Raw genomic sequence first — 14,292 nt, 5'->3', positions numbered from 1 at the left:
TGAAAAAAGTTACGGACATTCCTGAAGCCATATTAAAAGCCATTTGTTTCAACAGCAGCAGCCATTTGAGGACCAATAGCCCGTGTCTCCACTTTGATGAAAATGTCAAGTAATGTCAAGACAGTGAAAAGAAGCCCACATTTATTTCCTACCAGCTATGACTACCGCCTAACAGACCTTAAAAAATAAAATCACAATATCTAACTCAAGACAGATATAACCATGTTATCAGAATTCAAATACTGTTGCAAATTTTAAGTTTCTAATGAATGTCCATAAAGACCCTTTTCCAAGGTATTGTTGCAACTCAGAAACCAAGCAAGTCCAAACCAAATTTTTTTCCATGGTCATAACCATTTTAACAAAAAGCCAGGTTTAGAAATTAGGACTTTTCCCACTTAACATTCTAGTGATGGCACACACATCCAACTTCAATCCTTTGTACCATAAGTTTGCTTAAAACATTTCCTTTGTTCCCCCCTAAATGGTATGGTTATTTAGCAAGAATAAAAAATTACAATAAAAAACCCCTCCATCCTATGAGGTAAGCCATAGGTACGCACTCACTGTGGCTCTAGCTTGAATAAGTGCTGTTCCCAAGCATCATCAATAATACCCATGGCACCTCACAAATTCTTAAAATTCCAGTGAATTCTTAAAATTCCAGTCTCTACCTTAGGAGAGACAGCATGGACATTATGACTTGCAGTACAAATCACTGTTACAGGAACTACAATGGTTGCTAACTCATATTTCCCTACAGGAAGACAATAATGAAGGCTTCAAAGACCGCCTTTCCTTTAATTCTACAATATTACAGCAGAGACCTGTTTAGTATAGTCAGTGCAAATATCCAGAATTTGAAGGCAAACCTTGCTAACTATGCATAATCTGGTCACATTCAATGATGTGGTTTAAAAGGCCAAATCAACTAGAGCCTATCACACAGGACTGGAGGCAGAGATAAATTGGCATTAGCAAGAGCCTCACAGAAATGGAACTCATAGGTATTCAAAAATACTGCCCCTCCTCTCCCTTCCTGAAGGTGGAGTGAATCCATGGAATCCCAAGCTGAGGCCCAGACAAATTATCCAGCAGCTTTCAAACATCAAAACAGCTAAATGAAAGCCAAGACTGAAAAATCTAACACTAAATGTTATCACCTACCTGTATTTTAAAATGCTCCAAGAAATCATTTTTGACTAACATTTAGGTGAATTATTTTAAAAACTGCCTCAAGAATAAAGCACATCACCAGGATAAGTAGATGAGCAACCAAAAAGAATGGAGGCAGTCCCTTGGAGGTATTTTTAACACTCCTGCACACATTTTTAATCCTACCAAGAGCATCTGCTTCTTTGTGTGTTCTTATTTAATGCCGAAATCTGAAGGGGGGGGGGGCCGGGTAGGAAGGGCTAAAGCTTAGGTGGAGAGAGCTTCATATGTGAAAAGACCTAAATACTTAAAAATGGGTTTGGGAGTGGAGGGGGCTCAAAAGCAAGGCATATCATCAAACATTTTTTACCTCTTAGTAGTAAATTTCCACTTTAATGGAGGGGCACATGAAAAAAATGCATCTTTTAATTTGGAAAGTTTTTCTTCAATATATAGACTACTTGTAATAAGGCAAAATAATCAGTCTATAATAGTGACTGCTTGACTTGCAGACAAGTTAAAAAATTATCTCATTCTTGCTCCATTTCCATGGCAGGAACCAGGAGAGTACTACCTCTCTCAACTAGACCAAATTCACCAAATAAAAGCCAGGTTAGGCTGCATTCTTGGGGTGTTTCAACTTAAGTACCCACCATTTTCAAATAACAACCTTTTCTAAAATGCAGGTTTGAAATCTACAAGAAAAAAAGGGGCAGACAAATAGACTGGGTAGGGGTTTTTACTTAAACAGAAAATGAAGTTCTGCTCCTCAGACCCACATGTAGATTATGTCTAAGAGCCAAGGGAGATTTTCTATAGGACTACACTTGCCCTCTGGGCCTTGGTTTTCTGTCAGCTGGAATCTGAAAGTTACTTAAAGTGATGCATTAAATAAAAACAGAAGGATTAAATGATTAAAGAAATCTTTGCTCACACAAGTTAAACTGACTGCTGCTAAACTGGGATTGATTGAGAGTAAACTACATCACTGACCTTCCTTTCTTCCTCAAACTGTGCTCCAGTGTTTGCTCACTGCTGGTGCAGCACAGTCCTGCCACAAAACAGCCAGCGCCCTGGTTAGGCCAGGAGCAGCAGCTGGCCAATGCCACACTTTCTTCATCCACACAGGACTTGCCAGTAATTTAGTGCAACACTATTTAAAAGTTTAAAATCCCCCAGACCACCCTTTGTTCTCAAAATCTTAATTTTCCCACCCAACCCTTATGGTCAAACACTTTTAAGATTTGTATACCAATTATGTGTCAAGTGATGACAATTAGGAAGTTGTGAGGACTGTTAAATCACTTTCAAATCTGGCTCTCAATTTCTTTTTCATTTGAACTCTTCAGAGTTCCCAGCAACCATGTAGTATCTCCATTTAAAAAATAAGCACGGTCAAAAGGAAGGACGTGGGAAACCTGTTGTTAAAGCCCAGAAACTGACAGGATGTGGGGGAGTAGAGTATAAGCAAAAAACTGCCTGGCTTAGAACAAAATAAAGTTCTCAATATATTACCTCTTTAATATCAACAATGCTGATTTCACAATAGTGCCAAAGAGCTGGGCACCAAGCAAATCCGGGGAAAAGGTTTAAGTAACCAGATTCACAAAATACATGCATTAATAGGATTTCCAAAAATTCAGTAAGGTGCCAAAATTAATGATGGAAAAATATGCATGTTGCTGCCCAAAGGGGGCTTGCGGGGAAAGGAGACCAGAAATTAATGGGTGGGGTGGGATGCAGGACACAAGACAAGCTCAGACATGACCATCCTTAGGAAAGCACTGGTAAAAGCTACTCCAATTCTGAGATGTGGTGATTAGACAATGCTGCAGTAACAGAACATTTTTTCAGAATTTTAAGTTGAGGAAAACTAATTCTGCTCTTATTCTACTATTTTCCTGAAACACCACGACTACTCAGGATACTCTTGAAATGTGGACCAACTGAAGAGTGGCTGGATCAGGACAACCCAAAACTCTGTGCTTTGTCTGGTCCTGAGATATTTTGAAACAAACACTCTTAGGGTGTAACTGTCTCTTATCTACAGTTTTTTTCTATGCAATAACAAGTCTTCAGAAATGTACAACTTAATTTGCAACAGATTTCAAATAAATATTCCAGATTCCAAATAACCATTTAAGCATAATTTGGGTGTACCAAGACAAGAATAAAACATATTTTTAAAACCTCAACATGAAAAAGACATTTCTTAAGGAATCATATGTAAACGCAGTAATTTTTTTTTTTAGATTTCACATACTGAGATAAACATTACCATAAAAAAAAGATTACCATTCTCTTACAAATTCTCTTTACCCACAGTCCAATATGGCAAGTAATTTAATTGAGCAGAGTATTAATTTAACCTGTACAGGGGAGCTCTAAACAAGAACATTTTAGAATTTCTTAAAAATAAGTGATTTACTGCACACCTGTAATTCTAAATTACACCACCAAAAATACACGGAGAGGGCTGAGCCAGGGCATTCATAGCAGTATGCCAGGGGAATATGAGAACCAGTTTGGAAGTATCTAAGTAAACCAACAGGCTGGCGCCACACTTAATGCAGCGCAAAATAGGAAATTGAGGTGAACTGCTTCTACATCCAGAAACGTCATGGCGGCGGCGGCTGTTGCTACCAGCTTTAAGGCTTCCAAAACTGAAGTACTGAATGGTAAAGCAGTAAAAATGTCACCTACTTTATCCATCATGTCCCAAAACTGGTTCACACACTCCTAAAAATGAAAAAATAATTTGGCCAGCAATCTCTTACAAAATTCTAACAATTGCATTTTCAAAGCCACATTCCTGGTTCTTGGAACTACTATACCTTATTGGCAATGTAAGTATCAATTCAGCGGTTCAACCAAATCACGAGAACACAAATTTGGGGGTTATCCCAAAAGCTAATTCAAATGAGACCCAACTGGACTGTACAGAAATGCTAAGCTTGTATTGAAGCAGCAGTCCCAAAAACCAAGAACACTGCATCTGGGATGCCACATGACACGCCCTTCAGACAAAAAGAAACTTCACTTTTGCCCTAGGAACATTGGTAGGAATGATTTGGCTGATCAAGGCAGAAGACAAATCTCACACCAAACGTTTGGAAATACTACATGGGAGCAGCATACATAACTGCACAGAGAGGTTCAAGGTGCCCAGTCATCTGGCACGTCATGGTTGGATTAAGTGATGGGACAATGATGGCAGTGGGCCATTCAAAATTTCAAAACCCAATGCTGGGAGCACCAGTACACATACCAGAATGGCCTATCCAAGTGGCATCTGTCACTGAAGTGTTAATCATTTGACAAATCAAGCTCAAATCTCTTTTCATTATGAATGCTCCAGAAAACCAATACCTCTCAGTCCTTCAAAAAGATTCCATTTAAGGGTAATTTGATTCTAGGTTTCCTGTGGGTGTGGGGTGATGGGAGACCTCAAGGCATTAAGACAAATTGTTCTCTGTCGATAGTTTAAACAGGGCAGAGCAATCAATCTCTTTAGCCCTGAGTGCCACCAGCAGGGCCAAGAATCAGGAAAAGACAAAAGCAGCAGAAGAGTGTGGAGAAAGAAGATGCACATGGGGTGGTGGGGAAAGGGGCAGTGTATGAGGAGGGGACAGGCACAGGACCGGGGGGCAACCAACCTCCTTAGACCTCCTGGTGGCAGCAGAGCTTCAGTTGCTTCCCCTAGCCACAATTTAGACACCAGAGCTGTGACTGACGTGCTCCTGAGGCACTGCATTACACAGCAGATGGTTTCTTTTGAGCTCAATTGCCAATCTACTCTTTTTTCCCAGGGGTGGAAAAGTCTAACAGTTTGATGTTTTCTAATTTATAATCTGAGCAACACAAGTTCTACCTACCAAATTTGGTCCCAGAAGACATCCACAAAATTTAAACAAACAACCTTCCCACCAGTTTAAAAAAAAAAAAAAAAAAAAAAAAACCTAAAAAAAAAACCTCTCCCACCTAAAATGAAGAATTCAAAAAATTTCCTTGACACAAAGAGGCTCCCCTCAAGCTTAAGCAAAGCCCTATAAACCATATTAAGCCAGTAAAATCATTCGGAGGGCAAGGGACCGTACAAACCACCCTGTCTGACACACAGGTGCATGACCACAAAAAAAAAAAAAAAATTGGGCTGGGTAGAGGGACTTAACTCTCAAGCCTGGACAGAACACATGCTCTACCCAGAACAGCTTCCACTGACAAAAAAATAACCAAGGAATTAGCCACAGAAAGATGACACAGCAACCTTCTTACCCTACTCAAACACCAGTACCATTACCTTTTTCTTTAACCAGGTCTTTAAGTGACTGCCACTTCACATCAAAAGGTATATTTGTAATGAAGGCTCTGTATCTTTTAGTTGGATTGGCATATGGCTCAAAGCGATTGCCTCCTCTTTTTATGTTTTTCTCCTTCCTCTTCTCATTCTGAGTAGGCCGCTCTCCTTCGCTGAATACAAAAAAAGGAGGGAGAAAAAAGGTCCCCATGTTAGCACAATGTGAAAAATATTTGATTAACCAGGTTTATTATGCCAGATTAATTCCACACACAATTACATACCACACAAACTAACACTATTTCATTAGGACATTCACACTTAAGTGCTTCACAGGGCTGAAAAAGTTGAATAAGTGACACCTTAAGACCCACATATCCAAGAAACTATCCCCAAAGTAAGCTCTCCTAGATCTCTGCATATTCCTCTGGGTCTGTAATAGAGCTGGGAGATGCCAATTCCCTGCACCAAGGTGTTTTTATTCCATCCAAGCCAAAACAAGAAAAAAGGGAAGATTTACAAGATTTTATGGGAGAGATATGAGGTGGTGCACATAGGTCCAACCAATTTTGGCTTCACAAATGAAAGTGTTTTTTATTATGGGGGGGGAAAATGTCTTTTTTAAAGTGGGAATATAAAATGGTACGGCCTCTACAGAAAACAGTTTGGAAGTTACTAAAAATGTTAAAACATATACTAATTATACGTGACCAAGGCATATACACAAAAAACACTAAATACAAGGACCCAGGAACTTGAACACCAACAGCAGCATCACACCCAAGAGCCAAAAGGTGGCAACAACCTGCAAGAGGTCACCACCAGGTGACAGGGACAAAATACAGTGTGCATCCACGGAACAGTATTGCATCATAAAAAGGAAAGCAGCACTGACACACACTGCAACACAGATGAATTTTGAAAATCTTACGGTAAGTGAAACATTCCAGACAGAGGAGTTAAAAGGTTACAGGGGCTGGGGTGAGGTGGGAATGGAGAGTTTTGTTTAATGAGGACGTTTTTGTTTGGGATTAAAAAAAAAAATGTCTGGAAATGGACAGTGGTATAATGCACAACACTTAACTAATGCCACTAAATTGTATACTTAGAGTGGTTAAAGTGGCAAATTTTATATTTACCACAACAAAAGATCTATTTTGAAAGGAAAAAAAAAATTCTCTACACAACCCTACTTCTTTAAAGCCACGTAAATCCAAGTCTGAGCTAGCGTGGGAGGCAAAAGAGCACCCAAAATAAAAATCCCGTTTTTGGCAAAGGCAGGCAAATGCTTCCTGGCATGCTCTTTCCTAATACTCTTTTCCTACATATTAGGTGCCTCCATGTGTTAACATTCGTTTCTGAGCTCTACAGGTACTTTCTTTCGAAACTCAAATATTTTTATTTACACTAAAAACCAGTGACACAGGGTCCACGACATAGTAATGGTTCCAGTCTGTGTTTTCAAACCGCTTAGCTCACCTACTGGTTACAAAATGTATAAATAATTAATTACAGCCAAAGCTGACAATAAAGTGTCTAGTCCACACACAGCCCCCCCATTATTATTACAGGTAAGAATAAGATACCCAATATAATCAGAGAGCCTGCGGTATTTGGCTGGGTTTAATGACCATCACGGGTCTCACCATCAAGAAAGCAACTCAAGGATTATGCCCAAAGTGTGGGCAAAGCACCACTGTACCCAAATTCCTCTCTCTGAGAAGTGTCCTCAAAGTATAAGGAATTAGAGCTACCACATCACTTCCAATCTTTTTAAAAATTTGACCATTTCATAAATCTAGTGACTACAGTCAATCCTATAACAGAATTATAAAGAACTCTCAAAGCCACTAAAACACAAAGTATAGACGATGTCATAGTTCAAGAGTAGTCTTTTAAAAAGTTCATTTTTAAAATGTCGAGTGCAATTTTCTCATTTATCTTCAAGATAAAATTAGAAGACTATTTTTCTCTAGCTCTAAAATATTTGTAACAAGGGCCTCCCTGGTGGAGCAAGGGATTAAGTCTCAGCACTGCTATGAAGCTATCGGCAGCCAATGCAGTGTTCGAATCCCCGGCCAGGGAGCTGACCCACATAGCGCAGCATCTCTCCTGTCTGTCCACTGTTCCCCTGAGCAGTGTATTTCAATCTGCCTGTTCTGCTCCCCACTCTGTCTCTGGTGAATCCTCTCACCGTGTCCCCGCCCCCCCCCCCACACCTCTGGCCTGCACCCCAGCTGTTGTATAATAAAACAAATCTTAAAAAAATAAAAGTCTACTAACAGGTAATAAAACGGTGGCATATCCATACACTGAAGTGTGTGCACATCTCTGGGATATGAGAGGAAACCAGAGAGTACCTAGAGAAAACCCAGATAGGCAGCAGAACTTTCCTGTCTTGCCGGCTGCTTCTTTTAGCAGTCTATTTCAATAAATCCACCTTTTCTGAAAACCCAGAGAGACAAGGGGAGAACGTTCAAATTTCAGAGTGGCCCTGGCCAGGAGTATCCTCCCTCCCTCTGCTCTCCCTCTGTGTTACGATGAAATGACCCGGAATGGGATGTTAAATATCTTCCACATCATTAAACTAAGATTATTTTTAATATCGCTTTGGGTTTATGTCTGTGTTCTGATAATTTTATGGTGTCACTGCTCCACCACTCTGGAATTACACTGTAAAGATCACACATAACAAAAAGACTGCGTGCTTACTGCACAAAGGACTGCTACCTTCATTGTGTGATGATGAATCCCTATCCTCATATGCCTCCATGCTCGTGCCACACAAATTTGAAATGGCAAACCCAAAAACCTTGAGAACCATCCTTAAGTAAAGGGAATCTTCAGGAAACCCTTTCAAGTCTGAGCTGCTCTAAGGCACGTAAGCTGTGGAGAGCACTATCTCTGATTCTTTACCAGCAAAACCAGCTGTGTACTGCAGCTCAGTGATACTGTATAGACTCAACAGCCTAAAAGCTGCTTGGTAAATGTAAAGCACCATACCTCAGTGGCTAAGAAGTAGTGTTACTCATCTAGGTCTGAACCCCAATATTACCACCCCTTTGCTAGGCCTCAGTTCCTTCATCAATAAGTTTCTATCCAGGGCCTCCCCGGTGGTGCAGAGGTTGAGCGCTGGGCTGTGAAGCTGCCCGCAGCCTTTGGAGCGCCGGTTTGATCCCCGGCTGCTGGCCAGGGTCCCACATGGCGCACAGACCTCTCCTGCCGCCCGGCTGCTCCCCTCAGCAGTGTACATCGTCAGTCTGCCTGTTCTCTTCTCCGCTCTGGCTCTGGTGAATTCTCTCACCCTCCCGCGCTTCTGACTGTACCCAGTGCTTGTTTAAATAAATAAATAAATAAATAAATAGATCTTTTTTTTTTTTTAAAAAGTAGAAAAAAATTTTTAAAAATAAATAAAAGTTTCTATCCACACTTAGAAAGTTAAAGGGAAGTCTTGGCACACAATAACTGTGGCAATGATATATTTTTGTACCAATATTTTCTTGAGGGAAAGGAATTTACTTGATTTCACTCCTAGTGATTAGAGCTTAAAGCCAAACCCACCAAGACTAAGTCTTTAACTCTTGACCATAAAACATGATACTGAGAGAGTCCATCTGAGAAAAAAAACAAGCAATCTATTTGTGGACTAGTATCTCTCTGCCTAAATATAAGCAAAGAGCAAAGTAAAATCAAAAGAGCTGGCAGAATTCATTCAAATAATCCAGAGCCCCTCCCCTTTCTAATTCTTAATGCATTCTGACATGTCTCAAAAATTCTTTTTACGAAGTATACAATCACGTATTAAAGTACAGCAAACAGGGCCTCCGTGGTGGCACAAGGGGTTAGACACAGCACTATAAAGCTATCGGCAGCCTCAGCAACACAAGTTGAATCCCTGGACTACACCAGGGAGCTGCCCACATGGCGCAGCAGATCTCTCCTGTCTCGCCTGCAGTTCTCCTCAGCAGTGTATTTTAGTCAGTCTGCCTGTTCTGTTCCCCGCTCTGTCTGTGATGAATCCTATCACACACACACACCCCACCCCCCGCACCTGTGGCCGGTACCCCAGTTCTTGTATGCGTAAATATCTTTTAAAAATATAATCAAGGGGGCCTCCCCGGTGGCGCAGCGGTTGAGCTCTGGGTTGCGAGGCTGCCCGCTGCCTCTGTGGCGCCGGTTCGATTCCCGGCTGCTCCCCGGCCACCGGAGGAGGGTCCCACATGGTGCGCAGACCTCTCCTGCCGCCCGCTGCTCCCCTCAGCAGTGTGCTTCGGTCCTTCTGCCTGCTCTGCTCCCTGCTCTGGCTCTGGTGAATTCTCTCACCCTCCCGCGCTTCTGACTGTACCCAGAGCATGTATAAACAAAACAAACGAACAAACAAATAAATAAATAAATAAAACATGCCTCTATAAAAAAAAAATAAAAATATAATCAAGTACCACAAACAATTGCAAAGCAGAAAATCTGGCTTAAATAAAACAATTCTTATAACTTTTTCATGAGGTTGATTATCAAGACACTACTGTGGCAGCATCAAGGACCTTGGAGTCAAGATTCCTTAACCTGAGTTTTACCAGTTGTTTTTAGAAAAATCTTTTCGTGGGGCCTCCCCGGTGGCGCAGCGGTTGAGCGCTGGGCTGCCCGCAGCCTCTGCAGCGCCAGTTCGATCCCAGGCCACTGGCGAGAGTCCCACATGGCGCGCAGACCTCTCCTGCTGCGCCCACTTCTCCCCTCAGCAGTGTTTTTGGTCCTTCTGCCTGTTCTGGTGAATTCTCTCACCCTCCCACTCTTCTGACTGTACCCAGTGCTTGTATAAATAAACAAATAAACCTTTAAAAAAAAAATTTCTGGTTTTAAAGCTAGAGTCAACACTTTGCATTACCTCTATGATAAATACAAATTTTCCACCTTCTGATTTGCTCATAAAATTAACCTGGAGGAAAAAGTAAGCTAAGTCACTGACTTTAAATATATAGTGCAACATTAAAAAAAAAAAATCCTCTCCCCCCCCCCAACTAAATATACACTGAGTTAAGACTGAATTTAGAGGGAATCAATTTCTCATCAAAATAAAGATCCTCAAAAAAAAAAATAAAAATAAAAAATAAAGATCCTCCTCAAACACCCAGGAGAAAAGGCACTACAAAACAAACTTTCTTATCTGTGTCCTCATCCAAGCTTGCTGGTTCACTGCTTGTGGTTTGCAGCACACTCCACTCCTGGTGGAGACAAAGGTCAGAAGCAGCTTCACTTATATCCCTCAAAGGCTCAAGATAAAAATCCAAATTCCCCTGCCTGGAATTCACTGCCCACCAGCTGATCCCCAGTATAAAGCCGCTTCAGTTCTTCATACAGACATCAAAACCCAGTCTTTAAGACATCTTCCTCTCTGCCTGTCTCCAATCATCTCCATCTCCTCCAGAACGGCCTCCCACCACCTTGCCTTGCCTCCAGCAAGTTAGGTGGGGGAGAATCCTTCCTTGTCCCTACTGGGTACATGTACCCCCCAAGATTATGCATTAGGCAACTTACAAAAGACCTGTTAGTACTTATTTTCTTTAATGGCAAGAAACGCCAAGAGGATTTTCATTCTTACTACAAAAGGTGAAAAGTGAAAATAATACTCAGTGTTTGTTTCGCAGTGAGCCTTACAGAGGCGACTCGAACTTATACCTGGAACAGGGCAAGCAGCACCGCCAAGCTCCTTTCCCAGGAACTACTTCATACAGGCTGTGTATTTATCATATCATTCCTGCTTTTGCCACGTTAAATATTATTTTAGGTTTTATATGATATTTGGAAGGCTATTTTTGGGAGGAATAAGGTGAAGCTCAAAAAAATTTCCATAGAAATAGCAATTGCAGGCCTCCCCGGTGGCGCAGCGGTTGAGCGCTGGGTTGCGAAGCTGCCTGCAGCCTCTGCAGCGCCGGTTCAATCCCCGGCTGCTCCCCGGCCACCAGAGGAGGGTCCCACATGGCGCACAGATCTCTCCTGCCGCCCGCTGCTCCCCTCAGCAGTGGACTTCGGTCCTTCTGCCTGCTCTGACCCCCGCTCTCTCACCCTCCCGCGCTTCTGACTGTACCCAGTGCTTGTATAAATAAATAAAAATAAATCTTTAAAAAAAAAATAGCAATTGCTTCTTCTCTTTACACCATTTGGGCTTACAAGCCACGTCATAGGAAACTACTTTTGGGTAAGGAAGGAAATCTGTAACTTCTCTTCTAGCACAGCATAATTGTAACAAAATGTAGTTGGCCGCCTTTCTGGACTCCCGCTTTATTCTGAAAGGCTTACTTCAAGAACTTTATAATGCAAAAACAAAGTTTTCTACCTGTCCTACCTAGACATAAGTGTTGTTAGCTTCCTCTCATCTCTAGTAAGCAATCCTAGACACTGAGGTTCTTTCCAACACTGGCTGTTTTTAAAATCTTAAGGTTCTTTCTAATAACAGTTCACATTTAAAGCTTCTCAAATCAATCACAAAGTTACTTGAAGATGGACAGGGATGGAAAGGTGAAACTTGCAACATATACCCCAGATGCTATATAATCTGTAATGCAACTTCTCACCCAACACGGTTCTAGCTGCACTCCATCCTATAACTGCTTTGAAAGAAAAAAATATGTAGGAAATAAATGTATCTTAAAGGCCTCAGTAATCCTATAGCCATTCCTTTCTAGAGTGGTCAATAGACAAATGCTGGGAATATTTCCAGGGTACCTTTCTCTCCATCTGAGGACCAGCAATCACCTAAGCTAATTTACATCGCTAGTAACTCAGGGAATGCTCATTAACATAAAATGCCTTAACTACCTTCACTTTTAATCCCCATAAACTCTGATTATTCATATTAAAAAATTGTAATAAAGCCAATTCATAAGAGAGAACGTATAACAAAGGTAACCAAGGGGGCTGGGGGCGGGGCGGTGGGTGGACACCGGAATAGGGAGTTACTGTTTAAAGGCAATAGTTTGTGGCCTCCCCGGTGGCACAGTGGTTGAGCGCTAGGTTGCGAAGCTGCCCGCGGCCTCTGCGGCGCTGGTTCGATCCCCGGCTGCTCCCCGGCCACCGGAGGAGGGTCCCACAAGGCGCGCAGACCTCTCCTGCCGCCCGCTGCTCCCCTCAGCAGTGTACTTCAGTCCTTCTGCCTGCTCTGCTCCCTGCTCTGGCTCTGGTGAATTCTCTCACCCTCCCATGCTTCTGACTGTACCCAGTGCATGTATAAACAAAACAAACTAACAAATAAAATAAATAAATAAAACATGCCTCTATAAAAAAAAAGCATAAAAAAAGTTTAAAAAAAAAATAAAGGCAATAGTTTGTTCGGGACGAGTGATTCCGCATATGGACAGTGGTACGGGTTGCACAACGCTGCGAATGCACTTAATGGCACTGAACCACATGCGGAAATATGGCTACAATTGTAAATTTCATGCCACAATTTTTAATAATTTGTGGGTAATCATTTGTGCGCCCAACCTTCCCCTCCTCCTCCCCTAGCCGCATCTTTCTTGCAGGTTGACTGTAATGAGGGTGAGTGGGTTCCACGAGGGTCAGGAGACAATGCTTGGAAACTCAACACCAAGGCCTGAAGGCCGGGCTAGAAAAGGTGACGGAGTTTGGAAGCGGGTGAGCCCGCCTTACTGAGTAAAATCGTTCCTTTGGAACACGGAAGAGATGTTTCTTTTTTTATTTTAACCCCCCTACTCTGTCTCCGCGGGTGAGCACTAAGCAGCAGATCCGATCTCTCCACAAATACCTACTGCGCACCTGGGGAGGTGGCCTGGGACTGGCGCCCGGGCCCGAGCGTGGGGCGAGAGGCGGTTCCGACCGCGGCGCTCCCCGCAGGGCGGGGGCGGGGGCGGGGGCGGGGGCGGGGGGGCGCGCCGCGGGCCCCCCCCTTCCCGGGCCGCCTCGCGCCCTCGCCGGCTCCTACCCGCCCTGGCTACAGTTTGCCCCGCCGGCCGCGCGCCGGAGCCTGCGCGCGCACTGGCTCCCCTCCCCCGCCCGCCCGGCTCGGGAAACGGGGACCCCGGGCGGGGGCAGGAGGAAGCGAAACCACGCGCCCAAGGTCACCCGCCCGGCGAGCGGGGCTCGGCTCGGCGGCTCCGGGGCCCGCGCCGTCGCCTCGCGCGGAGGCCGGGCCTGCGGCCTCTTCGTCGGGGTCGGCCCCAGCCCTGGGGGCCAGGGAGGCTGAGGCCCGCGGCCTCGGAGAAGCGCGCGACCGCTGGGGCGCCCCCGGGGCCGACGGCGACCCCCGGCACGGCCGGGCCACCCGCGCCGCGCAGGCCCCGCGGGAAGGCCCGGCCGAGGCCGCGCCGGGGGAAGGCCCCGCGGACCTAACGGGGCGCCGCCGGCCGCAGCGAATGCGCCCGCTGGGGACGGGACGCCGTGAAGGACTCACCCCTTGGGCCCCGGAGCCCCGTTGCCGCTCGGCACGCCGGGCGCGCCGCTCTCCTCCTCCATTTTGGGCTCCGTCGCCGCCACCTCGGCCGCCGCTTCGACCCCTGCCGCCATTTTCTCCGCGTCTGGGCTTTGTGTGAGCGAGCGAGCTCCGAGGCGCTGCGCATGCGCGCCCACGTGACCCGGAGCGACCAGTAACGCCTGCGCGCGCCGCCGCCGGCTCCCGCCCGGCCCCGCCCCCGCCCCGCCCCCGCCCCCGCCGCGCGCAGGCGCGGACGTGACGCTAGTTTTCATTCATTCCCTGCAAAAATCTTGTTCGGCACCTACTGGATTGGAGAAATACCCCCCAGCCCCGCCTAACACCCCCCTCCCGACACACACACACTAGCTCCTAGTCGTTCCCGGCTTCCTGCCATCGGAACTGGGGCGGGGCGGCG

At 44.6% G+C, this 14,292-nt stretch overlaps 1 protein-coding gene across 2 annotated transcripts in view; it reads right to left on the bottom strand.

The window, feature by feature from the left end:
- HNRNPM (heterogeneous nuclear ribonucleoprotein M) overlaps nt 1-13,983 on the bottom strand; it is a gene marked incomplete at its 5' end in the record, with an annotated part of 37,772 nt that extends 23,789 nt beyond the window's left edge. For both annotated transcript variants that reach the window (XM_084249527.1, XM_084249528.1), the window contains 2 exons: nt 5,456-5,625; nt 13,857-13,983. In XM_084249527.1, coding sequence (XP_084105653.1) covers nt 5,456-5,625; nt 13,857-13,969 — 283 coding nt within the window. The remainder of the gene's footprint in view (nt 1-5,455; nt 5,626-13,856) is intronic.
- Between the last annotated feature and the right edge of the window lie 309 nt (nt 13,984-14,292).

Source organism: Talpa europaea (assembly GCF_964194135.1).
Source record: "Talpa europaea genome assembly, chromosome: 12".
Classification (NCBI taxonomy): domain Eukaryota; kingdom Metazoa; phylum Chordata; class Mammalia; order Eulipotyphla; family Talpidae; genus Talpa; species Talpa europaea.
The sequence above is the reverse complement of the archived record's forward strand: the minus strand, read 5'-3'. Positions and strand labels throughout refer to the sequence as shown.